Here is a 27,278-nt window from a genome sequence, read left to right on the forward strand (position 1 = left end):
TCAGATCCAGCCTTCCTCTTTTTGTTCAGGACATCTCGTTTGGGAGCATGCGCTGGCCAACCTTCGGCGTCTCCGGGCAACTTGAAGACAGGTAACATCTCAATTGACGGCAAGATTGTGTTGCAGACCGACATTCGATACGGTGGAGCGCAGATCTTCCTCCAATACAAGCACCAGTCAGTATCAAAATGCAACCCCTTCGCTTTGCGGCTTATCGCCGAACAATCTCCCAAGTGACGTCGCCGACCATCTCCACTGGATTCTCTTTCCTCAATTCCACTCCTTGGTTGTCGCTCACGCACCTTCTCCGCATTTTTCAAAGTCGGGTTCCAACTCATCATACGTCGGGAGATCCTTGGGTATGCTTTCGGCCACAAGAGCATAATCAAACACCATATCTGTAAGCTCTCTCGGCAACCTGAGCCCTATGACGTGATACACTTTTCTTTTGGTTTCGGCATAAGCCTGGCGTTCAAAGATGCTGTAGGCTGCTACGAACTGAGACTGCATACAGGACTCTTTGGTATACCCAGAAGGTCCGTACTTCTCAGGGCTCCATTCGGACTTATCGTGGATGGGACAACCATGCATGTCTCTTACCCATTCTCGGATATATCCACACATCCGGGCGGCACCGACAAACGGTATCGGCCTGCAGTAGGATTCCTGGCGATATCGGGGTGTTCTTCCGTCCCAGCCGTAAAATGATTCAAGCAAGAAACAATCGAGATCCTCATCAGCGTTGCTGTCGAGATATATGTCTTCGCTGTGTAACAACTCCAATTTCATGGTCATATACCACGCTACTGCCATATCCCAGCAACGGACAGCTTCAGTGGCCAAGTTCCGCATCATGTGAAGCAGACGTGGCAGGAAAATCTTGTCGAAGTATTTCTTCAGTGGCTTCTGGTTTGTTGTGTGGTGCCGTATATCCCAGTAGAAATCCAAATCGCGAGCCAAACACATCTTGAGGAAATGCAGTGTATTTCTGAACCTATTGTCGACTATGAGGTAAAAGACATCCGGACTGACGGCACAGTGCAGGTCTACAAGAGCCTTGAATTCCTCTTCGGGCATGTCTAAGTTCGCTTGTCAGTGCGATGCAGACATTGGAAGGTATGTACGAACCGGCTGAGAAGACGTCATACAACGTCCAAGACCGAAAACGCCGTCCTTTGTCAACGTACGGACCTACAGGGAACTCGAAGTTAAAAGGATAGTTGTCAAGATTTCCCATCGTTACTATGGACAATGCAGGATGTGGGAGTTATGGAAGTGACGCGACTTCGAGCGCGCAGACGCGTTGCGACCTGGAGAAGCTTGGCGTACGTAGCAGTCGCTGTCGGAGGGCATCCTCCCGGGTACAACTCCGTCGGCATGGAACACAGCAAAGGTCGAAAAAGCATAACTCGTTTCGCTGTTCCCGCATACAGCCGCCACTCTAATGAGTCGCTTCTACCTGCTCGTTGCATGCAAATGCAGATGAGGTCTTGGATACGCTCGCGATGTATGCCAATCGCAAAGTACTGGGCTATCGCCTTCTGCCTCATGCAAAGATGGACTCACTGAGTATCTCTGCTGTCGTTGCGCGAACGCAATAGCAACGTCGGTTGAATGCCCCCATAGATCGCGCTCCAAGCTCGGCGATGCTACCTACTTTCATCGTTCCCGAACGGCTAAGCTTCTGGTTGGCCAGCTGTTCAGCTGGGTCGCGCAAATAGCCCGATTTGATTTCGTGTGCATTTAGATTGCGGGACATATGAATCAGGACGAACTTCTGATACGGTGTTTACGTGTTCGCGAAAGCCATAAGAACAGATCCAAGGCATGCATAAAACGCCAGTTGCTGCGAGCGGCATGTGCAGTCAAAATATTACATAGAAGATACTCATCGCAATGACATCTTTCAACAACAAAACTGTCATCATCACGGGATGCAGCAGCGGCATTGGCCTCGCGACGACCCTCCTCTTCCTATCACAGAAAGCCCAAGTCTTCGGCATCGATATGTCGCCGTTCGACCAAGACCTTGATGTCACCCAGAAAGCGTTATTCACCTTCCACAAAACCGACCTTTGCAAACCCGGCTCAGCAGAAGATGCCATAGCTGCTTGCATCGCAAAGTACGGACCGAAGATCGACGTGCTGGCTAATGTTGCAGGCATCATGGATGGTTTTGGCAGCGCCGATACAGTCAAGGACTCGGAATGGGAGCGCGTCCTGACCATCAACCTCACAGTACCGGTCAGAATGATGGCAGCTGTGTTGCCCAGTATGAAAGACCAGGAAAGCGGTGCCATCATCAATGTTGGTAGTTATGCAAGTCTTTCCGGTGCAGTGGCAGGCATCGCATACACAGCCAGTAAGCATGGGCTTGTCGGTGCGACCAAGAACGTCGCATGGCGCTTTCGCAAAGACGGTATTAGGTGTAATGCCGTACTCCCAGGCGGTGAGTACCGCGTCTAGTCCTTGAACTCAGAAGATCTTATTCTAACAAGAGTTTCAGCCGTGCCGACCAACATCCGCTCGTCTGTGGTGAAAGAGGACGTCGATCAGGCTGCAATGGAAATGTACAAGTAAGGGCTTACAGCCCTTGATACCCTGTCATCGCTGACAAGCTAGCAGCCCCGTGCAGATGTTATGCCAAGGTCTCGAAAGAGACGATCTTCCATACGGATCAGTGGGCCCGAACGATATCGCACAGGGCATTGCATTCCTTGCGTCTGATGCTGCAAAGACGATCAGCGGTATTATGATGCCGATAGACAATGCTTGGTCGACGATATAGGAGGCGGGCTCAGTACTAAAGAAGCTGCTCGCTGATGGCGTAGCGCGGCGCTTATCCAGAGGACTCAGTCAACACAAGCAGTCAACACAAGAAATCTGGAGACTTCGCCGACAAGTTCGAACACGTAGTAGAAGATGACGGCCTATCTATCAAGTTAGTAAATGATAGCGAGACACGAACAACACTATCCCAAAGCAAGAAATTTTCAATCAATGAAATTCGTTATCGCCTGCTGGGCAATCATGCCTCTCCGACAGCAACATCCAGCTCTCGCCGCCTCTTTCGTGCTGCCGCTCATCCGCGCAGCAACTCTGCCAAGAATGCCTCCGTCGGCTTCACATCGAGAACTGTTCCAACCATGCCTGCCTCTACTAGGCCTCAGTCCACAATCAAGCGCTGCACGGTCCTGACCGCTAGCTCCGCCTCGTTGCAACAACCACTAGTTCGACCTCGACCCAGCACAGACTCATCGGTGAAGCTGTTCAGCGAAGGAGTCGGCCTTCGGGGACTGCCAGGATGGTGACCAGGCTTCCAGCAAGTTTTGCGTACATGCAGTTCGCATGTTGACATACATCCAGGTGCTCTGGCGCAGATATGTCCCCTAGCGAATCAAGCCATGATATCTAAGCGCTGCTTTGCACCAGTTGAACTGCCTTCTCCCGATAATGTCGGTCAGCTCTTTGCTGTGGTACTTCATCGCAATGTCCACCCGTTCCTCGTGGGTCAGATTAACGACTTTCTTATATGCCCATGGGCAATCTCCAGGGAACGTGAAGTCTTCTGGGCCCAAACTCATAGCCCAACGGGTGAGCCAAGGGCCGTATGGAAGTTCTTCCGGCTCAGGAGACTGTCGAGCAGTTCTTGCACGCTTCTTTGCCTTTGGTCGCGTTGACGGTGTTGGTTGCTGAGAAGGCCCCGCTCCATGATTCGCAGTATCCCTCATTGCCCTCGGTTGCGTTGGTGGTGGCACCTGCTGAGAAGCACTCTGACTTGCAGCCTCCCTTTCTGCCCTCATCCTGGCACCGGGCAGCTTGTCGGGATAAAATTCCTCGAAGGCGTCCCATAAGGGCGCCCACTCTCCATCCAGGAAATTTCCCTGCGCAATCGCATCCGAAAGCTCATTGACAATATTCAAGGGGACTTGGAAGAATGGCTTGCCACTGAACGGAACTTCTGTCCCTTCTTTGTCGAATCTTGCCGGCAAGCACCACTTCTTGAGGTCTAGAGGCTCATCCATTTCTTTCCTTAGAGCATCGAAGGCTTTCGCCAAACTCTTTTGCGGGTTTATTAGATCCAGCCCAAGTTCGCGAAGGTAAGCGTAGACAATCCTTCCGACGTCACTTTCCGTAGGTTGATGAGGTGGGGAGTGTGTTTCCTCGGAGTCCGGCGTGGGCAACCATGGAGGTGGCGCCATCTCAGTAGCCTTGCCTTTGCCCTTGTCTTGTCTCGATTGTAGTGGTGTTTCCGGAAGTTCAGTACGCTCGGCTCTGAATTGCATTGCCGCACGCGAAGAGACAGGAGACGAGATGTCCATAGCGGCTTCAGAAGGAGGGATTGAAACGCCTCCATTAACGCTTACATTGCTCAATGCAACACCACCATCAACGCTTTCTGGAACACCGCCATCAACGCTTTCTGGAACACCGCCATCAACGCTTTCTGGTACACGTCCATCAACGCTTTCCATGTCTACATCCTTGGTAAGGTCCACGTGCACTCGCTGCTTGGTGGTAGACGCCGACCGCGACTTCGGATTGCTGGAGGATGCTTTTCGGGAGTTGTTCTTGGACTTGTGTTGGTTCGGGGAGGTTGGGAGAGGTCGTATATCGTCGAAGAATCGCTTCTTCCTTACGGAGAATTCTTGCTCCGTAGGGCGGGCGCGCTTTGCGGGAACGTGTGGTTGTTGCTGTTCGGTCACGTCATGGTATCTATAGGAAGAGATCAGCTGGAGAGCTCTTGTAACTACTCGCAAGATGCTCACTCTACAGGATCGGAATACCCCAAGCGACCTTTCTCGGGTGGGTCATACGTGATTTTACTAGGAGTCCACTCGTCCACTGGCATGATGCTGTCTGGACAGGTTCAAAGCTGCAAGTGCTGTCTTCTTCACGGTTCGTGTGCGTTGGTACCTGAATGGAAGTCGTGGGTCCAACGGGAATGCAACGGGAAGAGGGGCGGGAACTTCGCGCTTTTGACGCGCGTTGAAACTCTCCACCGCCTCCTGATTCTGGGTTCTATCGAATGTCTGTGCGCGTGATGCAGATGGATCCGCGGATGCGGGGCTCTGCCGAACCAACGAGGTGGTGGGCCGTTCGTTGTGACATCTGCACGAGCGAGGATGCAGCTCCATCGCTTTCATCTGATCTCCGTTTTTTACCGTGGTGGCAACTCACAATTCGTCCACCAGGTATGGCTATCGCCGTGTCAACGAGCTGTCGTTTTCTCGTGAGCGTCTCACCACGTCAGCGGCCCGCTTGACTAGTTAGTGGCTTGGCATCCTTCTCTGTCCCGCTTCTGGAACGCCTCCAGGGCTGCATCGCGTCCTACACAGCGAAGGATTCCAACAAATCTTGCGAAGAGAGACATTTGCAGGCATTGCACAACTTGACTCGCGTTCTTCAAACCGCCAAACCTGAGGTTGAGGCGAGGAGTTGCCGTGTCAGCACCTTCCCTTATCTTCTTTCGGCGTCGCGTCCATCATCTGCAACGCGACGGCGCTTTAACATCCGGAGATCATACCGTAGTGTTGCTTACGGGTAACGATGGAACACCAGAGAGTTTGAACCCGATGACAGCGCGGCGCCACAATATCGATATCCTATGAAGATACGGTAGTCTCCTGGCATGAGAAATGAAAGGGTCATCGATCCTTTCGATCTGGCCGTGTGGCTGGCATTTCCTTTTGCTGCTCTGCGGTCTCGACGTGTCGAGTCTTCCTAACAACATTGATCGCGCACTCTACCTGAAGTGCAGGGCCGAAGAACCCCCAGACAGACATCACGTGGTCAAAGGGCTGGACACTCCCGAGGTCAGCTTTTAGGTTGAGCTTTGCTGGGAATAATCTGGTCATATGGCCGAACAACGCATCAAGAGTACCTGCTTCATTCCTCGCTCGTCTATTATATCTGCATATCAATGTTATCGCGTTAATCGCATCCCATTCTGTTGCTACCCCGAATACCTCCTAGGATCATCCACCAAATTCTTCAATCTCCACGACTTTGGATCGTCGCTGAGGCTTGTACCCGGCAGTATGAGCTCCGAAAGAATTGGATGTGAAAACTCTAGGTCCGTTTCGTCCATTGGATCATTATCACTATCCGTCTCTTCGATCGTGACATAGCGCCCGACAGCGTTGCGAACGTCGGCACTCAATCTTTTCTTCATGACCATGAGCATGACACCGGCGATGAAGGCGCTTTTCGATTGCTCGTATAGGCCATTAAAGCATAAGACGAGTGTCGAGAGAAGGGATTCGCTGACTTCCTGGGGAGCGTTGCCTGGGTCTCGTTCGAGCTGTTCAAGAGGCTCCAGAGTTAGGTTGGCGAGCTGGGCCAGAAAGATGGTAAGCGTAGAGTCGTACGCCTCGAAACTATGGCGGAGGTAGTATAAGCGCAAAATACTCTCGAGTTGAACGCTTGCTTGGGTAACGATTCGCTCAGCTGCGTTGCGTTGATGCTGCGTCAACAGCTGGTCGCCATCATCCCCAGACGAGATCTGCGACCGGAACAAGGTTACAAGAGCCGCATAGTACTCGCAACTGCAACCCTCTTAGCTTTCATATCATGGCCATCTGGCATGACCACTTACTGTAGCATCAGATGAGCGGGGTATACGATACAGCGAGGCTGTAGTTGAGCAGGCAAACCTCCGTACCAGGCTTCCAACTTTGCCTGAATATGTAGAGCTGCACCCCAAGGCATCTTCCTAGACTCTTTGGAGCGACTAAAGCACATGACGCCGATCTCATTCTGGATGACCCGCAACTCGCACAGTGCTTTCATGCTATGGGCGAATTCGGGTGAGTAGGTCTGCTCGTCCGGTGGATAACGCAATGACATCTGGCCATACCACTCCGATCTACCATCGACGTCAGGAAGCGGATCTGCCGGGATATCCAAGAGGCACGGTGGCTTGAAGTAGTAGTAGCTCTGTAATCTGACAGAAGTTAGCTGAGGAATGATATTGAACAAGTGTACTTACGACAGCCACGCGGAAAGGGCCCAAGCAGTGAACGATTTCGCGTGTTCAAGTTTATTGTCATATGACCGAGGCGTGAAGAGACTCATTCGATGTGCCATGCTGAGCGCTTTGAACATGTAAGAGAACCCGACCCTGTCATGACCAAAGTCGTTCATCGTGGCGTTAATGAGGCAGCCAGCTTGAATCGTTGTAAGCTTTGGCTGCTCCTCCTCTAGTTCCCATAGTCGTTTTGCTTCAGCCAAGAATCGATATGGCAGGCTATCTGGATTCCAAAACTTGGTCTGGTTGGCAAACAGTCGAGAACTAACCTATGGCACGTTAGTGAACCCCCATCCATGATACAGGTGTACACTTACTCACACAAGATTTGGCCAAAAGTGCATTGACGAGTAGAGGAGAGCAGAACTCAGCTCTTCTCGATACCATGTCTTCTAGTAGATAATTCTTGACGAAGAAGAACTGTCTTGGATACTGATTGACAAAGTAACTTTCGAGAATGTTGCGCAGCAATCGATCGTTGGAGCTAACACTAGTCCATTGCGACGGTTGTGCATCCTCAAGTAGAGGGTCAACCAACTTGGCCGAGGACAAAGGTCTCCAGTAATTGCTCTCTTGCGGAGCAAGATGCGCCTCTGAAGTACCCATGTCCCTGTCAGATGCATCGATTACTTCATAAACCCGTGATCGAAAGTAAGCGCTGTCCCGAAGGCTTGGTGGTATCTCATCCAGGAACGGAAAGTGAAAGCGCGACGACGCTTGCGGAACATCAGAAGCCTCAGCGACCATATTCCCTTCTTGAATATGCTTTACCACGGCCTCCGCATTTGCGCCGGCTCGAATGCGGCGAAAGATGCCGGCTGCGTCCCTCTCCGGTAGGTTTTGTAACATATCGAATACTTCTTCCTGGGCAGTACGCTTCTCTTTGAGCTGCTCGTATCTACGCTTGAACTGCCGTGATTCCGTCTCGCCATGACGACACTCAGTCTCTCGCGTCACGCATGCAGTGCATTTAGGCTTTAATCCGTCGCACTGTTTGTAGGTCAGCAAAAGCACCAAAGGCGCAGCATGTATGTACTTGCTCTTGACTTACGAACTCGGCAAGCCTCGCAAGCGTTGACACGTGTAGCCTTTTGTCTCTCCACAGATTCTCTGCGAACTCCACCGGCAGGTGCAGGTAGGAGTGAACGCAGTGGTGGTGGACTTCGTGAAGCTCCTTGGTCCATTCCTTTGAGACCGTGACGTCAGCCGCGTTGTTACTGCAAGATCAACTGCAAGGCTCCGGTCTATATAGACCTCTGCATGACTCTGTGAAAAACGCGTATCAGAAAAGTGCCACAGAAAGAAGCGCGAGTAGCTGGTATCTGGCGGGTGGAGGAAGGCTCGAAGGGGAATTTCGTATCGAGGTTTCGTGGCGCCACTTCGGCGCTATTGCCGTCCCGCCAATCACTTGCCGCGTCAGGATCTTCGATCCTCTGCAGCGCGAGCACGTGTCGCCGTGCTAGCGCGTTTTGGCATCGAAATCGTTCAAGAGATCGAACTTTCCGCCATCCTACATCAATAACGTGATGTCGGTGAGCCACTCCGTCTTCGAGCCACATCCATGCACTCAGCGCTCTTTGAAACCTGCCAAGCAACCAGCAGAATCGGCTATGCATCCGGCCCCTCGGTCTACGACACTGACTGGGTATTTCAATCCTCAGCCATAGTTGTCAGTGTCAGCCTGTGCCTAGGCCATGGCAATAGCGTATATCTCGCCTTTGCGGCGACTGCGCTCGTTTAGAAGAACCCTCACTCTAATGCCGAGATTGTGATCCGATACCCAGTGGGGCCTATGCTGTATGGTAACACAATCGGTTCTATCCTATAGATCGGCTTTCTGGTATGTATCGAATACCACACCGGCCTGTTCTAAAACGGGCGCGAGAAGCCAGGCAGGATCACTATCGCGTCGTCCCGCGGCATAGACCTCCGAATTGGATGTGTTGTGTACTCATCAACACTGCACTCTCAGCCCCTCCACCCTCTCCTGCGGCGTGGCCAAACATCCACAAACAAGAGAAAATTTGACCGTCATATGCAACGCAGAGTCTGACCCGACCAACATATTTGAGAATTCTCCCAAACAGGTGCGGGTTTTGCATCAGTCATACCTTGGAGGAGTCTAGCGATGTTCTCAGACGACTCTACTATCCTCTTTGAAGCGACAGTGGCGCGAAGCAGGACATTGGCATACTGGCGCTTATCTCGATTTTGTATCAGTCTGGAAGTACTGCAGTGTGGAGGATAATTCTAGAAGCAACCTGCTCAGCATTCGACCACGTTAACACTGGCCTCATTGTTCGAAATTAACGCCACTAGCTACCAATGTTCTGTCAATCTTCGCTTTTGGTGCCTTGCGCGGTTCGCCATCAAGGCTTTCGATTCTCTACTCCAATGACCACACCATCTCGGAGTCACACGCATGGGCGACATATTGTTCAGAGTTGAAATAGTCATTACGCCCTCATGAGAAGGGCTTGACGTGGAATTAATATTATAAGGCTATCCATAGAAGCAGTCAGTATACTGGCTTCTTGGTACAGTGTGACGATCGAGATACCCAGGCGGTTCTCGTTCCCGTGACCTCAGCCAACAGCTCCGCGGAGGTCCGCCTAGTCGGATATTGCCCTTCATTTCCTGAACTTACGTAGGACTGTAGTACATTCTGGTAGCGACTACCCTACGCAGGCTATGCTGCTAGAAGAACACCCCTTGTCGTATTTGCATGGTCGCCTTATGATACTTCATGATACCTAGGTAGGAGTACAGCGCTGGCACAAACGGTGAGATAATCGTACGGGAAGGCGGCACCTGTTCATGCACAAGACTTCGGGAGTCTGCGTCGTGAGGCATTCCACAACTGGTGGCTCGATACCTAGGTAGCACGGCATTATCTTTCCTGCGCACTCTATTTGCGTTACAATCCCAAAGTTGACATCATGCGAATATTGATTTTGCGAAATGCCATGAGTGACGTATCGGCGATGTGGCACCATCCTGAAGTACCTGGGTACCAGTTCCAACCGACAAGCATGCGGGTTGTGCTCGATGATCAAGGTACTGCGTTCCACCTCTACTCTCTTGACTTTTGGTCCTTGAAACTTAGTATGAACCATGCGAGTGTCCAAAGATGGCATCAGAGGTGGTGTCCACATGTGCGACTTCCCAAGGCAGCCCAAAATATGTGATTTCTGGCTGCAAATCTACTGTACAGATGTATTTTGATGTACAAGGCTTAACCCATCCTTTTCTAACCTTTGGGTCTTAAGAACGTGGCTTGTGGGCAAAGTTTGTGTTGGTACGTGGGGAAAGAGATGGGGAATGCGCGCTCGCGACGCATGTGGGATGACTCGGAAGATGCCGAGATTACCTACCACGCGGTTCGCACGCGCCGTAGCTTGGACGCCTTTTCGTCGCAACCGCCGGCTTCCACAAGCTACACATCCTCGATGTGAGCTTCTCTGCCAATCAGTTACTGGTACATTTTTTCGATCATCGACCTCCAAGCATGCGCCTTGTTCCTCTTCCTACGTGTAGAATTTTGCGATCCGGGCCTTCAAAGCTAGCTATGGACCACATGCAGCAACGATAAGCAGTGAAGTCGCGCTATGGCTATAACGCCGACACTGCCTCTCACGTCGCCGACCCAAGGCACCAACACAACGTGATTCGTGTCTGGATGCCAGCCCCCGGCTTCTTGGGCACGGCATATCGTGGCTATGGCACGACTGTGATGATGGGAGGCCTAACCTCTCCACAGCGAAGGAAATTCGCCGAACGGCTCACCGTTCTCTCATAATGCTGTAGACGATCACTTCCACGCCTGCGGTCGCACTCCACAAATCACTCCCATACTCAATACCCGCTCAATCCAACACGCGGGGACATGTTGTCGACAGTCTGTCTGCTCCTCGCAACCACGCTGCCAGTGCGTGGCGCCTTCACCGAGTTTTTCTTCGCAGGCAACACAGGAATTGGGGATTTGAAGGCATGTCCTAAGTCTTCATTCGGATGTGACGCGCCATCGGTCTGTGCCTTCGATGGTCGGACGCAGAAGTTCTATTGCTGCATACCAGGGAGTCCAGATGCGGTATGCTGGGGACCTAGTTCAGACTGCGATGGAGGAGACAAGAATACACCCTCGGGCAGTCAACAAGGTTGCTCGACTGGCATTAATGCCTTTTGCTGCTTAAAGTCAAGGTGAGCAAACCTCTCAACGCCGCCTTACTCGATGTTGCGCATGTAGCTGACAAGACCTAGCGAAACGTGCACGGAAACAGCAGACCAGACGAACATCTGCTGGAGTAAACTAGACAACCCCCTCATTTCCCTCAACGCGACCGCCGTAAACGAAACAGCGCAGTCTCTCATATCGGCTAGCCCTTCAGCCCCTGCCTACGCGATCGGCTTGTCTGCTCTACAAGCACTTTCGTCGACCACCGCGGCTGCGTCGTCAGCAACCCCGAGCGTATCCGGAGGACAACCCATCGCTACCACCTCGCCTTCTGGAGGAGCACAGGCAACGGCTGCCTCGCCCCCTTCACCGATCGCGACAGAGGACAACGCGTCGGGTCTCTCAGGTGGCGCGATAGGCGGCCTGGTCGGTGGAATAGTCGGTGGACTCGCTCTACTCGGTCTGGCTGGATTTCTGTTCTGGCGCAGAAAGAAGAATAGCAAGCGAAATCCGTATGAGCCCGCCAATTCGCACACCGCGCCCACGTACCCAGCCGGCTCTCCTGGTGAAATGGACTCAAATCAGACGTATACCCAGGGACCGGCAACTGAGAAATACGGATATGCGGTCAGTCCTGTATCGGAAGTGCCTGCCGATAGGGCACCGGTAGAGCTACCAGCTGGCACGACATACAACAGATAGCGACACAATTTGAAATGAGGTGGTGGTTGCGAAAGGAGAACAGGGCATATAATCGCTGAATGCCGTCTGGAATTTATGATCATGCGTGAATCTCATGATACTTTGTGCGTGCTAGATCGCTCAGTGCATTATCAGATAAAGACCATGTCTGGATTCCGATACATGACCCGATGAATTAAGTCACCTCACACCCTGTCAAACTCTTTGTAAATATCATCAAACTCCCTCATCAGCGCCACTCCATCCACCACGCTCGGCCACTCTCTCCCTTCGACAACGTCCCCCAACCCGCCTCCAACCCATTCCGCATACCTCTCATACACCTCCGCCACGCTCCTCGCTCGAAGACCCAACTCTTTCTGCCACTCTGGCCAGTCCCAGCCCAAATCGCGCACCTCATCAGTCGCGTAATTGTGGTGCTGGATCGAAATAGGGCCACCATAAGAGTCACCAGACATAAGGTAAGGACCTGGCGCAGTGACGCGCAATTCGCCCGTCTCACCAACGATGTACCACACGAACCCAGGTTCGCCTTTAAACGGCTGGCCAAGGCGGAAAGAAGCTGCAAGTGTGGCTCCGGGTACTGTGACGCCTTTCTCAGTATTGAGGGTACCGTGTGCAGATATCAGATCGGGTACATCAGTCTTTACGGCCCTGTTGACAATCCCGTCAGCTCCCAGGAGCTTCAGATTCGGTCGCTGGATTTGCATTTTTGTATGAGATTCTTCCCATCCGCCGAGTACCTCATGCACGTAATCGATCATGTGGCCATAATGGATGTTGATGGGATGTCCTCCCACCTTTCTATCCGCAAAATACTCCAGAGACTCAGGGAGAGCATCCCGCTGTACCAAATTGCCAAAAGCGCGGACTTGGCTGCTGAGTACCTTTCCTATGGTATCTGTGGCTAGAATGTTTCTGAGTCGAAGGGTGATTGGGGCGACCCGTCCTTGGAGGCCGATGATACTATTTCGCGGTTCATGCATAAGTTCTGCAAGGTGTACTGTGCTGGCAAGGTCTTGCGTCACTGGCCATTCAATGTACACTGCTTTCCCTGCTTTGAGGCTCGGTTCGGCGACAGAAACATGTACATCGACGCGGGTGCAGACGACGACGAGGTCGATATCTGGGTCTTCTGCGAGGGTGCTTGGGTCGCCATATGCTTTTACGTCTTCGGGAAGTGCGAATGTCTTCTTTGCTGCTTCTGCGGCTTGAGTAGAGGAGTTGAGGAGAGCGACAAGCTGGTAGTGCTTCTTGCCACGAGGAGAGAGGAGATATGGAAGATGAGCGTCTGCGGCCCAGGTAACCTTTGCAGATGACGATAGACCAGCAAGAGCAACGCGAATTGGTGGCATATTGAGTGGAATTGTATGATTTTGCTGGACTTCTCCTAAACTACTTTAACGGGCTATATGCCTTTCAGATGTAGCCGAAGTCGACTTCATGATACACCGCGTATTGCTCATAGACCCTAAGTACGATGTTCATGGTGTTACCTCGTATAGCCGATGCACCATTGATGGGTTGCATCACTTACCAATGCAGCAGGCCAATCGCAATAGATATGAACTCTGGCGTGACGACAGCTGACAAAACTGTAGTCAAAAGCTCGTCGCTTCTCTCGATACTTGCACAATCTAACGCAGAGGAGTTGGTGAAAGAGCTGACAAACAAAGTGATGATAAAGCGACAGCAACCATTGCGGTAAAGATCGCCATATGCCGCCATTGGCTGCAGAGGCACAGCGATGGGGAGCCCTGCAGCTCGCGAATTCGAACATGAAAGAGAGACGGATATGATGAGAAACGGTTTCCCACAACCCGACTATCTTCTTATTCAACCACAATTCACTCCGACAGCCTTCCCCAACCCCCCCTTCACAACCACCACCTCCGCACACTCGTCGCGGAGCGGAAAGGTGGAGTCGGACCGATGTGAGCGCAGCGCACGCCATACCCAATTTAGCCACTACACATAATCTCCATATTATTACCTCCTCTTTCATCGGGAACAAAGACTGAATCTCCCAAGACGTTTGAGAATGAAGTCCTGACACTCAAACTGTATGGATAACCTTTCCGGGGAGCGAGGGCGTTAAGGGGAGGAAAGTGACAGGGACAGCGGAAAACCGGCACGGGTAAGACGGCAATGACGGCTTGGCGATTCCACCGCGGCGTTCTTGGCTTGTTTCGGATTGGGCAGTGAACGACAGGGGAATGGATCTGACATCTGGGTCTGGGGAACTGGGTCTTGAAGCTGGGGGTCTCGTCGGATTCCTGCGTTGATGTTATCGTGCGGATCGTGGTGATGACTTTGAAGTTTGCACTTGAGAACTGGTGGTGAGGGTGGGCATTGGGCGTAGTTTTGGGACTGGCGTGCGGACAAATACGCGTAATTCAACGTCCGTCTATGTTGTACAGGTCTAAACGAGTGACAAAAAGCATGGTAAACGATAGGGAGCAACCCTGATTGTGTTCCAATCCTAAAATGAGCGATCCAACCAATACACTGTTCTAACGGCTCCCCTTCCTTCTGCGCGCATCCTCTGCTTGACCCTTGGCGCGTACCGGATTCTCTTATTGCCCCTTGACAGACCTTCCACCAAGCATAGGGATAGCCACTCGGGAGTGCGACATGTCAAATGTCCCAGCTCACACCAATCTACCGGCCCAAGTTTGCTTTCTCATGAGCATAGTCCTCCTGGAACCGGATAGTTTGCAGCTTCTCTGCGTAATCCACAGCTTGCACTTGGGAGTTTGACCTGAACGTGGCTTCGCTATCCCTGACTTGGTTGTTCCACCTGTACAGCTCCGGTCCAGGACCCATGGAAACTGGGCGAGAGAAGCGGTTGTGCTGGTAGACCGAGCCGCGCTTGGAGTCCATCCTGGTGTTCTTAGGAAGGGCCTCGTGGATAGATCGTACGCGAATCTCCGCGGGCTCAGACTCTTCGATCGCTGGGATCTTCTTGTAACGGTAGAAAGCATCGAGGGCGGGGATGGAAAGGCCGTGGACGACGATGGAGAAGACGACGAGGAAGTAGACGACTGGGATCATGGCTGCGACAAGGTTCTCTTCTTCCTCAGTCTCGGCCTCGCCTGGCTTGGGGAAAAGGTGACGAGTGTGCTCGACGTAGAAGACGGCTCCGATACCTGACAAGCGTTAGTTCATGTCACTATCTGAAAGAATCGAGGCAACTTACCAATGGGTCCGAAATAACCCATGAACAGCGCCTCCTTCCAGTCCTTGACAACGTTGGGCATGACCTTGTACATCAGGAAGATGGCTGGGATACGACGGAAAGCGAGGATGAGGAAGCCAAGAATCATGAGCCTTCCAATGGTGATACCGGTGACATCTGGCATCTGGAACTCGGCCCATGGGATGATGGTTCCGATGTACATGAAACCACCGAAGTTGAGGATGACATCGAAACAGCTGTTGACCTCGTCATGACGCTTCTCGGTTTCCTCGAGGTAGACTCCATTCCAGTTCATGACGTTTCCGGCGACGAAGCAAGCGAGGAGGTCGTCCGTACCGAGCGCACCGCAAACGCCAATGGTGAACAAGCCGAGAGCCATAGGCCAGAGCAGAAGACTCTCGGAGTCGATCCACTTCTTGCGCAGGGCGAACTTGACGGCGAACATACTGGCGACGCCGAGGATGACACCGATTGCAACGGACATGACGATGATGTACAGCCATCCCTCAACAATCCACTGTTCCATGGCCATCGGGACACCGCCACCGAGACGACCAACTCCCTCTTCGCTACGCTTGGAGAGCATGTTGACTGCCCGATGAGCGATTTCCTTGGCACCTTCTATGCCGGTCTTAAACTCGACACCATCAAGTTCGGCATGGCGAATGAGGTATGTAGCCAAACTGTCCGACTCGTCAGAGAAGCTTCTTGTGTTGGAGGGTTGTGAGACTTACAGCAGGAAAGGGAAACCGAAACCATCGTTAGCACCAGCTTCCGACGAGATGATTTCTCGCAGCGCGCGAGGAACAAACTTGTCAGCAAAGGGACCCTTGGCTACGGCTTGCGACAAGATAGGATCAGTGCAAGTAACGCAAGATCCGATAACAAGCGCAGCCAAGAAGGTGAGCTTGGGAACCGTGACGAGAATGCACAAGCTAGTGCAGATCCACATGATAGTCATCACAGGGAGGAGGCAGATCGCCATCTCCTTCCACCGGGCTTGTTGGTACTTGGCAGGGAGTTGAAATCCAGCGATGACCAGCTGCACACCAATGACAATTCGGCACATGCCCTATGTGATGCTCAGCAGGGTTCAATATTGGCAATTTGTAAAGTTGTACTCACCAGAGTGATGGCTTCTTGCTGCCCCGTGGCAGCTGAGCCCCATTTCTCCGCATCTAGGAATCTGGCAGCTATCGGTCCTAGGATGACACCGATGAGAACGGCAGGTACTGTAAAGAATGAGTTCACTGCTTTGAGGAACGACGGCGCTGCGTCGGGCGGTTGTGTGCTTACAAGCTTCACCAAGATACCATACTTGCTTGATCTTGACTGAAATGAAGCCGTATAGAATGATGAAAGCGCCTGCAGTCGAACGTCAGTGTTTGCCTGTCGACTTTCGTCTGTCAGACGTACCTAGAACGGCGATGACGATGTTAAGCTCGCTAACATCGAGGGAAGGCATGGTGAAGAGCCCTGTAGGCGAAAAGCGGAAAAGACGGAAGGAGTGTGTTCAAGGATTCATGCGCGGAAGGAACAACAGTAAGGGTTGAGAAAAAAGGGTGTGGAATGAAGACGACCAGCGGGAGCGAGTAACTGTAAATAGCAGACCAGCCGTATTTACAAGTCGATTAAAACCAATATAAGCAAGTGCAAAAAGATGGAGAACGAGGGATTTCCCGGACTGGTTCGGAGAGAATTGCGAGCGCAGTGATAGGGAATGCCAGCCTCGATTTCCAATTTCTTGGGTGCTGAGCCTTGTTACTTCATATCTTTACACGCGTCACGGACACAATGCACTTCGTTGACTTGAAACAGCAGCCGCCAGGACATTCTTGGCTTAGCAGCCACTCCCGCCATTAGGAGGCTTACGACCGGAGCCAAGCGGTGAATGGGCTCTGGCGGATGGTGCCAAGCTCACCTGTAGCGCTAGCTTCGAACGCGACGTGTGGGACTTTCCGCCTTAAGGCTCCCTTTGACCCTGTCATGTTACACCTGTGGACGTCGGGCAAACATTCAAGGTTGAGACACAGGAGCTGTTGAGACAGGTTGACCTTGTACGCGGTGATTGGCGTAAATGAGGAACACAGAACGGCGCAGGTTCTTTTGTCCGGCTGTGAGCATTGCGGCTCGGCAAGCGTCTCAACATGACAATGCCGATGGGCGTCTCGATTTGGCGGAGATTAGTGGCTCTGCACAGAGTTTCCCTGCCAAGCCCGCCAAGTCCGCTGTGCCAAATACAGAACAAACCCTGCTAGACAATGGACCGCGACACCCAGTAGTGATGTTGTGCATTGCGACAACGCAACAGCAGAGCCTCCTTTGCAGATCTTTGTCCTGCAGCTGTGGCATCCCGATCGACACTTGGCTTGGGGACGCGTCCGCACGAGCATCATCAGTAATCGTCACCCATTGCAGGCGTGGGGAGATTATGAGTATCGCCCAGCATTTTGATTTTCTCTGGACGCGCGATAGGCCCAGCTAAAAGAAGCACTCAACTTTGTTGGCACAACTGGGCGATACTTGGGTCTCTCTGTTGCCGCGCTGCACATCATGCGGGTAACTATCCCTTGACGCGAGCGGGATGGAGGCTCAGTGCGCCCGGCGATACAGCCAAGCACTCTAACATCATTGATTAATCTGTGAGACCACGATCGTTTGGTGTGTTTTAGTGATCGAGAATTGTGGTTCGCACTGCGAGAGGGCATCTGTTGCCGTATTGCCGAATCACTCAAACAGCGCAGCGTTAGAAGCGAGCCGCTTCGAAGCCGCCTCGAAACTGCTGTCTGAGCCGTCCGCGGAAGATATCCCACCAAGTTACTCACGATACCTGCTGAAGATCTTCCTCGCGTGGAGTAATGACGCCGGTCGAAGTCTGGAAGAGGCGGTGTCATGCAGCATAGTCGACAAGCTCCTTTCTTGGTATGAAGGATCCCGAGGTGTATTGAAACCGATGCGATACCTGCGAGCAGGTCAGTGTGCCATACTGGTTGGTAGCCGGATAAGAATGCTGGGGAGTGCAATTCCTGTCCGCAGTGCATCCCCCGCGCTTAGGCTGCTTTAACCAGCGGAGTGCGTTATCGCTTAAGAAAGTTGTTGTCGCTAGTAGTAGTAGTCTAAGCAAGAACTCTTTTATAAAGTTATCTAAAAGTATTATATTTACTTTAAGTAAAAAATTTAGTATTAGTACTAAAGCTTATATTACTATAAATAAAATTAGCTACTACTATAAAGTAAAAAGTTACTTATAAATTTACTTTTTTAAAGTAATTATAAGTAGCTTTAAAAAGTATAGTAAAGTTAGTAAACTTTTACTTAATATAAAAGTTATTAATTAAATAAGTAGTATATATTAAGTAACTAAAGTATACTTATAGCTTTAAGCTTACTTATTAAGTAGTAAAAGTAGTTACTATTTTATACGTAAATAAAGATAAGTAAAAAAATTAATATATAAGTATAAAGATTTTATACTTATTTCTTTTAAGTATTAGTAGTATATAACTATAGTATACTTTAGTTATTAAGTTAAGATTTTTTTAAGTTTCTATAGTTAAGAAATACTAAAGCTAAGGCTTACTTTAGACACGTAATGCGTTATCGCTAATAGGCGCCCTATAATCTTCATAACTCTTTCACAATCTGCCGTACAGCACACTAAGAATTATTCTTTTCGTCGCGAGCGTGGAGATGCTGACATGCTGAGTGGGGTGTGGGTGTCGACGGAGTGGTGGCCGTGAGCTATGACGACATCTCACTTAAGTGGGTCCACCTGCCACTGTACAGCTGCACTCCCAGCCTCTTTCCACTTCCCACGACTTGTCCATACGATAGTTTTTAGTGACACCCAGATCAGCCTTCTGCATTCTGCGCCATCTCAGCTGTGTCTTCGCAAGACTGACCATATACTTTTATCGGTATTGAAGATGCGTTGCGCTTTCTTACATCGCCATGTGCTGCTAAGCACTATTCCGTTCTAGGAAATATTGAGGCATGGTAAGGCGTCCAAAGCCAGAAGAGTGGCTAAGCAAGGCACACAAACGCACGATGTTTACACTACGAAAACTCCAATACATATATCACGCACATCGAAATCACCTCTAGTGCGCGTTTGCATTTCCCTTCTCAAAAGTGCGCGTCTTCACCTTCACCTCACCGTTTGACCACCTCCGAGTGACCGCGCTTTGACAGTTTTCGAATTTATAACGGCCGTTGATGTTACGGCCGATCTTCCATATTCCAACATCGAAAAATCAGGCACCTACTAGCACATCATGTCAACCCATACTGAACTCCCTCCCAACACTTCTGAGCCGCCAAAAAGGGCATCGCAAGAGCTCGCAGAGCCCGCAGAGCCCGTTGGGTCCATGGGCCCTCTATCCTCAAGCGGTCTCACCCTCCAAGTCGATTTCGCTTGGTCAAAGTTCCGCAACGTAGTAGCTTCTAAAGGTGTTGATCAACAGCTCACGCCGCTCTACGTTCAGCATTTCCGCCCTGCAAAGCCTCAGTTGCGCTTCGAGCGCGCGTCAGATCAGACCATCATCGCGAAAGGCACCATTCGTAAGTCTGCCTATAGTACATCTAAGACACACTCTGACTCAGTACTCCGACGTTTAGACAGTTTCTCCATCAGTGGCGATTGCATCATCCATGGCCAAGAAGTCATTTTGAAGCCACTGAAACGCTGGAAGACCAAGTACAACTACCTCTCGCATGCGCTTGGCGGCATCCCTATTACCTGGACCGCCAATTCTACCATGAAAGTCTGGGATTTCGTATGCATAAACTCCGCGACCCAGGAATCTATCGCCAAGTTCAGCGTCAATCTATGGGCAATGAAGCAAGTCGGCAACTTCTACTTTGAGGAGACAGAAGAGGAGGTTACGGAGGCTCTGAGAGACGAAGTTGTTGTCACAGGACTTACTCTGCTCTATCTTATGATGACAAGGATGAACAATCCGATTCATTTGCTTGGTGCTGCCTTTGCGAAGCCAGGGAAGGTTGAGGGCGATGGGAATGAAGGTGCGGTAGCACAGGAGAATGAGCCGTCAACTGGCAAAGCAAAAATCATTTGAGATGAGCTCACTATGATTGGCCGTAGGTTGGTGGTAAGGTGGAAGCCGCGAGTGTGAGACAGGTCCAGCTCAAATTCAATATACCCAATAGTCATCGACTACCAGTTCCGTAATATGCTGATAACATTGGGTGGCTTGGAGCGGTCACAAAGTTTATCGCTTTGACTAGGTACCCCGAGTTGCGCATGTGTTCATGGTCTGGTAATGTTAACTTTACTGGCTGCCATTTGAGCTAGCGCGCTTCACGACAGCCCATACCCCGCTGTTTGTATCGACAGCGCAGCACTGCTCTCAACATAACACTAACAGGCCAGCAACAAGATGTTGTAACAAACGTAAGCCTTTGCGGGGTGAAATATCAAGGAGTCCCAAGTCAGCTTAGTTGCCCTGTGCAGCATTGCGGCACGGTCGGCGCCAACGATCAAGGGTCGTGCTAAAATCTTACCACCACTCATACTTGGCTACATACACTTTGGTCGAGGTCTCGATGTACCACGCGCCCGAAAATAATGGGTTGTTACATACCCATGAACGAACAGCTAGTCGGGACGATGACGCCAACCTGGGGCCCGACGCAAAAAGAACTAGACGTCAGCGAGCAGCGAATTCCTCACACCTTTCGAAAGACTGTTGCCTATCGTGCTTTCAACCTCAAACTATGGCAGCCTTTCAGACAGCTACGTGGGACTGCTTCCCTCGATGCTCCAACGCTCGAACAACTGCTGCTGTCTCCTTGCGATGGCCGATCTAATGAAGATCCATTTTCCGTCGGTGGGTGTGATGCTTCTCTGCGCGAACGATTCTCTGCTTATTCTTTGCGCGCAACCACAGACATCATACACGAAGATTTCTTAACGCTACTTCAGGCACATCCGCCACGGAACGCCAAAGCATGCGCTGGCTATCTCAAAGACAGAATGCGCACGGCGTTGCATCGTTCGAAAATCTACAGTCAGAATGAGCGCTTGGAGAGACATCAGCATGTATTCAGAACCGTCTTCTTTCCGCGAATGCTGGCCGTGATTGAACACATCACTGTCGCTGAGGACGGCGAGTTACCAGCACTGGACCTGTGCGTCTATGCCAAACTGGACTGCCTGCATGGATCTTCTCCATTCTTCTCCAACGAGGCTCATCAGAACGCGAATCGTCAAATCGATAGAATAGTGAGAAACATTCTGCAGTCAATAAAACGACAGCGCAAAGCTCCTCCCAGAGACAATGGTGACGCGCAAGCACGACAGCCCGATGCAGCCTACCTTTGCCAGTCTATTCGCCGCTTCTGCGATCACTATCACCTCTGCGATCATATTTCCACGTCTAGAGAAAGCGCTCGAATAGGAAGAGGCAGAGGATGTGTACGTGTTAATACTGCGGTGGTACTTGATCTTCTACAGAGACATGCGTACACTGAGACGAAGCTCAACGTGTATCGAGCTGTGGGTAGGAACCTTCCAAAAGAGCTGGCTGATATGATCTTGAAGCTTGTGCTGTCCAGTCAAGGTCAGCCAAACGAGCCCGGCATATTTGATCGAGATGGTAAAGCAGTCATTCAATGCGGGGAGACTGTAGAGCTTCGTCGGACCGAGCTTCTTTGATGCAGCTAGGACAGGCCTGAAAAGGTGCTACCGCATAGTGTCGAGACGGTGCCTCCGAGAAAGAGGCATTGACACGAGCAAATGCGTGTCGAAGTTGGGTAGAGCCAGTGGACGCGAAGGGCTGGTGATGTCATACCCCGTGTTCACGCGTAACGCGTCAAGCGACGACGCGACAACACACGATCTCGATCAAAACCACTTGCAGAATCTGAGCACCAACATTCCCATCGCATCGCCATTCAGACGGCCCATCGCAAAAGGTGGAGAAAAGAAAGGGAAACTTTCGCGGTCCACATCGGCAGCCGCGATTCATCATGACATCAAGAACAAAACTAGTGTGGGTACCTGCATGCGATGATGGCATATGGCATTTGCTACAAAACCTCCCCTCACCACGCTTTCGTACCCCGCTTGAAACTTCATCCACAACCTTCAATTGAAAGAATTATCCAGTTACGCACTCTGTAACTCGAAAGCTTTAAACTTCTCGATACTTGTTAGACCAAACCACACAAACTACATATCAAGATGCCTCGCATGGTCGCACCCCCGCCTTCTGGAGAGTTCCAGGTTGTGCTTAGCAAGCCTTTCTCCGGTAAGTTTGTTGGTGTGTAATGAATACAGCTTTCGTACTGACATGATACGCAGGCGCACCCACACACATGATCGAAGTCATCGGCGAGCCCAACCGCCCAGCCAGCATCCGCATGTCCAACTACAACGGCAACTCCAAGTCATCAGAGAAGAAGGGCGATGTACCACAGTACGCCCCTCACAGTCCCCTTGATCCTAAAGTCCCTTTACTAATCCCATGGCAGAGACGACGTCAAGGAGCTCATGTCTCTCATCTCCACACTCCGCGGCTTCCCTTCGCACCCCAGCAAGGACGTCTACGGCCTAGACACCAAGGTCGACTTCAACACAATGGAGATCCAGTGGGGTAACCAGGATGACGATGCTGCCATGGATGGCGGAGAGCTTGCTGGAGAGCAGAAGGATGAGTTCAAGAGGATTGTGGACAGCATTGAGGCGCTCGCGAGGCAGTTTGCCAAGCAGGACTCCCCTGTATAAAAGGACAGAGGGTCTTGGGATATACAAAGAGACGATGATACGACCAATGAATGAAATAAACATTGACGACCTTCTTTTCGTTACATATCCACCCTTGCTTGCAGGCATCATATATTATGTGTCATGAAAGCTATCTGCCACCATGCGCTAACTCATACAGTGGTCTGTCAGACGACAGCTCATTTCTCTGTCCCAACCCATCGACCTCGTGACTCTCGATACCCACATACACGCCATGTTTACCTTCATTCGAAGCTGCATAACCCACATGTCCGACCAGCAATTCGCCTCGAGACATCTCCAACCTCGCTTCCACAAGCCGTCGTTTCCTGTTCTCCCAAAAAAGCAGACCAAGCGCGATGAGCAGAGGTATGCCGAGGCCAACACCCAGACCAATCTGGGAGACGGGGATCTCGTTATCTTCGCTACTACCGTCATCGGTTGCGTTGGCGGGGAGAGTAGGGCATTGCGACGAGACCGATGATGCAGTCGGATTCGGATTCGAATCATAAGAAGAAGCGCTTCCCTCAGACACAGCATCCACACCCCAAGGCCTCTGAACCACAAACTCACTCGTCGTATTCCCATCCAACTTGAATCTCTCCCCTTTACAACACTCCTCACTACCCTTCCCTAGCAAACCGCAGCAAAACTCCCAGCCATTGTTCCAACTGCACAGTCCGATATCGTTTCCCTCATTGGCGCAGTATTTGGGACACGACCCTTTTCCGTTCGCGCCGTCCTTCCAGTCTTTGATCGTGCAGCTGCCGACGTACAGGGTGCCGAATTGGCTCAGGCAGAGGGTGTCGCCGAGGCAGGTGTCGGTGGTTGAGCAGCAGTGGGAGATGGATTGCGTTGTTGGTGAGATGCAGGGGTGGTGGTTTGGTGCGATTGAATTGGAGACGTCGTAGCATGCGCGTGTGTCGGTTTTGGCGCGTATGGTAGCGGATGTGAACAAGATGAAGACGGGGACGGTGAGGCGCATGGCTGGTACATCCGCCGATTCGCGAAGTTGTTCACGAAAACATGTCAGCCCACAAGGACGGAGGTTAAGCTAGATTTTAAGAGACCGTAAAACAGTATCCCTTTATGTTCGGGGTGTACAAGGCTAGGGTGTCTAATTCCATCTTGGCCCCCCATCATTCCGGTCCTATTTGCTAAAACCCTTATTGGGGGTGTCAGCAACCGAGCGTTCTAGTCCCCAAATATGTCTTGCCTGACCAGCGGTAAACATCGTGAGAAAACAGGAGTAGGAATGTTGGTCAAGTTTCCAATCTCAACACTTGATCATGCTTATATCGAGGAACTCTTCGAATTTGAAGTAACGAATCGTTGAATCGCGCCAATGAATCCGAATTCCGATCAAAAACGCCACGAGACTCCGGACTGACAACGAAATCAATGATCATCGCATCATATCCACATTTGATCATGTATCCAATCGCAATCCAAGCTCTCTAAATCTTATACACAATACCTCCAGAGTACATAATCTTGTTCCTCTCGCTCAGAGCCTCAAGTGCCTTTTCGGCCTCATCTTCATCAAACGCTTCGCGTCCATTACCACCACCGAGTCTTGCGTTTACAGCGGCAACCAGCGGCTCGACATCTGCAGCGTCATTTGCAAACAGCGGACCGTCGATGAGCTGACCAAGTGCTGTTTGGAATACCTGCAGACGTGCCGGCGTAATGCCTTGCGATTCCTGCGATTCGGTTTGTGTAGCGGGTAGTTGCGACTCGGGTTGTGAAGAAGCAGCGCTGACCTGCGACGATTGACCGGCGCGAGAGGACTGTGTACGGTCAGTCGTGCGTTGGGTCCTCGGCGTGACATTGTAAAGGTCCTCGTTGTCTTCTTCCTCGCCGCCTTCCTCCTCGGCTGCAGGAGTGCGCGTGGTCTCTGTACGCTGGCTGCGGGTCGATGGCCCACCGGTGCGGCGAGATTGTGTGGCTTCTTGCTCATCCCCGTCCTCGTCGTCGCCACCGGACGATTCTCCGTCTGTAGACATAGCGTCTGGATCGCGGACTGTCCGTCTTCGCTTGCGGCGGTCGTCCTCGACGACCTCTTTGAACAAGGCAAAACGGAGGATCTGCTCTGCGACGTCTGCATCTTTCTGCTCAACCCGCTTCGACAAACGTGCCTTTGCATGGGCGGTGGAAAGACGGATGAGTGTTTCGAGAGTACGTGCGGTGATGGGGGAAGTACGGCGGGTACCGGCGTCTAGCTCGTCGTTTCGTAGTGCAGAGTACGTTGCCACAATATGATCCGCAGCGCCTTTCGTAAGGATTGGCTTCTCGCGCTTAGCATATTGAATGTATTTCTTGATGAAGGGTATGCTGAGGACTTCAGTCCTTCGGTTCGAGCCACGTCCGACGGTGATTGTAACGCCGGAATGTAACATGGGGTTGAATTTCTCATAGACTTCCGTCGGACGATTTGCATCAGCGTCGGTCTCAAGACCAACACCAAGCAGCTGAGAGCCCTCCTCACGGACCGGTGCACCCTCCTCAGTACCAGGCTGGCGGTAACGGTGCATGCGTAGGACATGCTCAGAGATTTGACGGTCGCGTGCATCTTCGATGTCATCTGTTACAACGAACAGCAAATCGAAACGCGATAGTAGAGAATCCGGAAGAGCAATGTTGCGATGCGGATCCTTGTGGATATCGTACTGACCGAAGATGGGGTTGGCAGCTGCGATGACACTGCAACGAGCATTGAGCGATGTATGGATGCCGGCTTTGGCGATGGTAACGGTCTGTTGCTCCATGACTTCGTGGATAGCTACGCGGTCGACATCGGACATTTTGTCGAATTCATCAATACAGACGACACCACGGTCAGCGAGAACCATGGCACCAGCCTCGAGACGTCGCTCGCCCGTCTCCTTGTCCGAGGTGACAGCTGCCGTGAGACCGACACCAGACGAACCGCGACCCGTTGTAGCGATGGCAAGCGGGGCGGTATTCAGAACGAAACGCAACAGTTGCGACTTGGCAGTTGAGGGATCACCGACCATGAGAATATTGATGTCTCCCCTCAAGTGAGTGCCGTTTTCAAGGTTCTTCTCTTGTCCTCCCAGGAGGAGCAGCAGAATCGCCTTCTTGATATAGTCATGTCCGTAGATAGATGGAGCCAGTGATTGTGACAGCAGTTCGAAGACGCGCCTGTTCTTGGATATTTTGTTGATGTTGCGGATATCGGTATCGGTGATAGAAACCTGGGCAATGCCACCGCCGGACTTGGAAGAGAGGAGGATAACGTTGTTCGCTAGGATCAGGGTGCGGAAAGTCGAGCTCCCGGCACCAGCGTTGCGATTACCGAGTGAGCGGTATATGCCGACCATCTGTATGCGGTCTCCCGGCTTCACACGATCTACCAAGTCATCGTCCAAGATGACATCGACGGAGCGCGGTAGCTGACCAGCAGGGGCACGCTCAGGCATTTCTTGGATGGAAATGGTCTGGTGGTCGCGGTAGATGCAGTAGCCGTACTCAGTGACGAGTGGGTTGCCCTCGCCATCGTCGGTCGGGTAGACGCTCGTACTCGCAGCGCCGGTGGTCATGGTCTGATCTCTGTACTCTCGCGAATGGAACTTCTGCTTGTTCTCGTTGTAGTGCACGCTCTTGACCACCTTGGGCCGCACAAGAGACGTCTTGGTGACGATTCCCTCGAGCGACACCATGTGGTTCAGCTGGTTTGAGCCCAGAGTACGCGGGTTGCACGAGTACTCGCCGAAGCTGCCGATATACGCGCAATAGTATACCACATCGTCGCTTGTCTCGGATTTGGGTCGGTCGGTGAATGTGCGGACGACGTCTTTGAGGGCGCGGTCAAAGGCTTCGGTGAATTCGAAGGGCGAGTTGAGGAGGCCGTCGGCGAGTTCGCGGTTATGTGAGCGGATCTCGTCTATGCTGACCTGAATACAGTAAGTATCTGTAGACGCTTGTAGCATACGATACTGACTGTGAGTCTTCGCAGTCCTCGGTTGAGCATCACCAGAATGTCTGCGCGGTAGCTGAAGCGGTCAGTGCGCGCTCTATAGGGTAGATGGCTACTGTATACCTTCGTCTGGAGACATCATCTGCACCATAATTAGTATTCGTATCATTCCAACAGTCGGCTTGACATACCTGGGTCGAGGAACTCTTGCGCAAGACGCACGCGCCTGCGCACCTCCTCGTCTCTGATGACCTCGGCCATGGTGTATTATGTGACTTCCGGGGCAGAGAGTGACCAATCGTTGCAAAAAGAACTTCAATGCAGCGTAAGAGGGGTATTCGAAGTGGGTATATGGAGGGCGTATTGTTTTGGCTGTTGCTGCGGTGAGCGCTTCGAGGGGCACCAGTTTCGCGACACCAATTCGCGTCGACGCTAGTCTCTTTCCGTCACGCGTTCCTCCCATTAAACATCCTCTTTCAGCCTGACACC

At 51.6% G+C, this 27,278-nt stretch overlaps 8 protein-coding genes across 8 annotated transcripts; 3 read left to right on the forward strand and 5 right to left on the reverse strand.

Moving 5' to 3' along the window:
* Nucleotides 1–1,896: 1,896 nt before the first annotated feature.
* J4E88_010352 (uncharacterized protein) lies at nucleotides 1,897–2,788 on the forward strand (the record flags this gene model as incomplete). Its single annotated transcript, XM_049403944.1, has 3 exons — nucleotides 1,897–2,449; nucleotides 2,507–2,576; nucleotides 2,626–2,788. The coding sequence occupies 3 exons, from the start codon at nucleotides 1,897–1,899 to the stop codon at nucleotides 2,786–2,788; spliced, it is 786 nt and encodes a 261-aa protein (XP_049250316.1).
* A 601-nt stretch (nucleotides 2,789–3,389) lies between these two features.
* Nucleotides 3,390–4,852, reverse strand: J4E88_010353 (uncharacterized protein; the record flags this gene model as incomplete). The annotated part of the gene is made up of 2 exons (XM_049403945.1): nucleotides 3,390–4,716; nucleotides 4,770–4,852. The coding sequence occupies 2 exons, from the start codon at nucleotides 4,850–4,852 to the stop codon at nucleotides 3,390–3,392; spliced, it is 1,410 nt and encodes a 469-aa protein (XP_049250317.1).
* A 1,104-nt stretch (nucleotides 4,853–5,956) lies between these two features.
* Nucleotides 5,957–7,636, reverse strand: J4E88_010354 (uncharacterized protein; the record flags this gene model as incomplete). Its single annotated transcript, XM_049403946.1, has 4 exons — nucleotides 5,957–6,548; nucleotides 6,599–6,946; nucleotides 6,992–7,299; nucleotides 7,352–7,636. The coding sequence occupies 4 exons, from the start codon at nucleotides 7,634–7,636 to the stop codon at nucleotides 5,957–5,959; spliced, it is 1,533 nt and encodes a 510-aa protein (XP_049250318.1).
* A 4,455-nt stretch (nucleotides 7,637–12,091) lies between these two features.
* On the reverse strand, nucleotides 12,092–13,261 carry J4E88_010355 (uncharacterized protein; the record flags this gene model as incomplete). The annotated part of the gene is made up of 1 exon (XM_049403947.1): nucleotides 12,092–13,261. The coding sequence occupies one exon, from the start codon at nucleotides 13,259–13,261 to the stop codon at nucleotides 12,092–12,094; it is 1,170 nt and encodes a 389-aa protein (XP_049250319.1).
* A 1,306-nt stretch (nucleotides 13,262–14,567) lies between these two features.
* Nucleotides 14,568–16,570, reverse strand: J4E88_010356 (uncharacterized protein; the record flags this gene model as incomplete). The annotated part of the gene is made up of 6 exons (XM_049403948.1): nucleotides 14,568–15,055; nucleotides 15,106–15,788; nucleotides 15,840–16,177; nucleotides 16,231–16,337; nucleotides 16,402–16,470; nucleotides 16,522–16,570. The coding sequence occupies 6 exons, from the start codon at nucleotides 16,568–16,570 to the stop codon at nucleotides 14,568–14,570; spliced, it is 1,734 nt and encodes a 577-aa protein (XP_049250320.1).
* A 2,809-nt stretch (nucleotides 16,571–19,379) lies between these two features.
* J4E88_010357 (uncharacterized protein) lies at nucleotides 19,380–20,180 on the forward strand (the record flags this gene model as incomplete). Its single annotated transcript, XM_049403949.1, has 2 exons — nucleotides 19,380–19,665; nucleotides 19,723–20,180. 2 exons carry the CDS (start codon nucleotides 19,380–19,382, stop codon nucleotides 20,178–20,180), a joined length of 744 nt encoding a protein of 247 aa, XP_049250321.1.
* Nucleotides 20,181–22,306: 2,126 nt separating this feature from the next.
* J4E88_010358 (uncharacterized protein) lies at nucleotides 22,307–22,849 on the forward strand (the record flags this gene model as incomplete). Its single annotated transcript, XM_049403950.1, has 3 exons — nucleotides 22,307–22,373; nucleotides 22,427–22,541; nucleotides 22,597–22,849. 3 exons carry the CDS (start codon nucleotides 22,307–22,309, stop codon nucleotides 22,847–22,849), a joined length of 435 nt encoding a protein of 144 aa, XP_049250322.1.
* Nucleotides 22,850–24,306: 1,457 nt separating this feature from the next.
* On the reverse strand, nucleotides 24,307–27,050 carry J4E88_010359 (uncharacterized protein; the record flags this gene model as incomplete). The annotated part of the gene is made up of 4 exons (XM_049403951.1): nucleotides 24,307–26,766; nucleotides 26,814–26,865; nucleotides 26,913–26,931; nucleotides 26,981–27,050. The coding sequence occupies 4 exons, from the start codon at nucleotides 27,048–27,050 to the stop codon at nucleotides 24,307–24,309; spliced, it is 2,601 nt and encodes an 866-aa protein (XP_049250323.1).
* Between the last annotated feature and the right edge of the window lie 228 nt (nucleotides 27,051–27,278).

This window comes from Alternaria novae-zelandiae (assembly GCF_023758075.1).
Source record: "Alternaria novae-zelandiae strain BMP 2774 chromosome Unknown scaffold_32, whole genome shotgun sequence".
Lineage (NCBI taxonomy): Eukaryota > Fungi > Ascomycota > Dothideomycetes > Pleosporales > Pleosporaceae > Alternaria > Alternaria novae-zelandiae.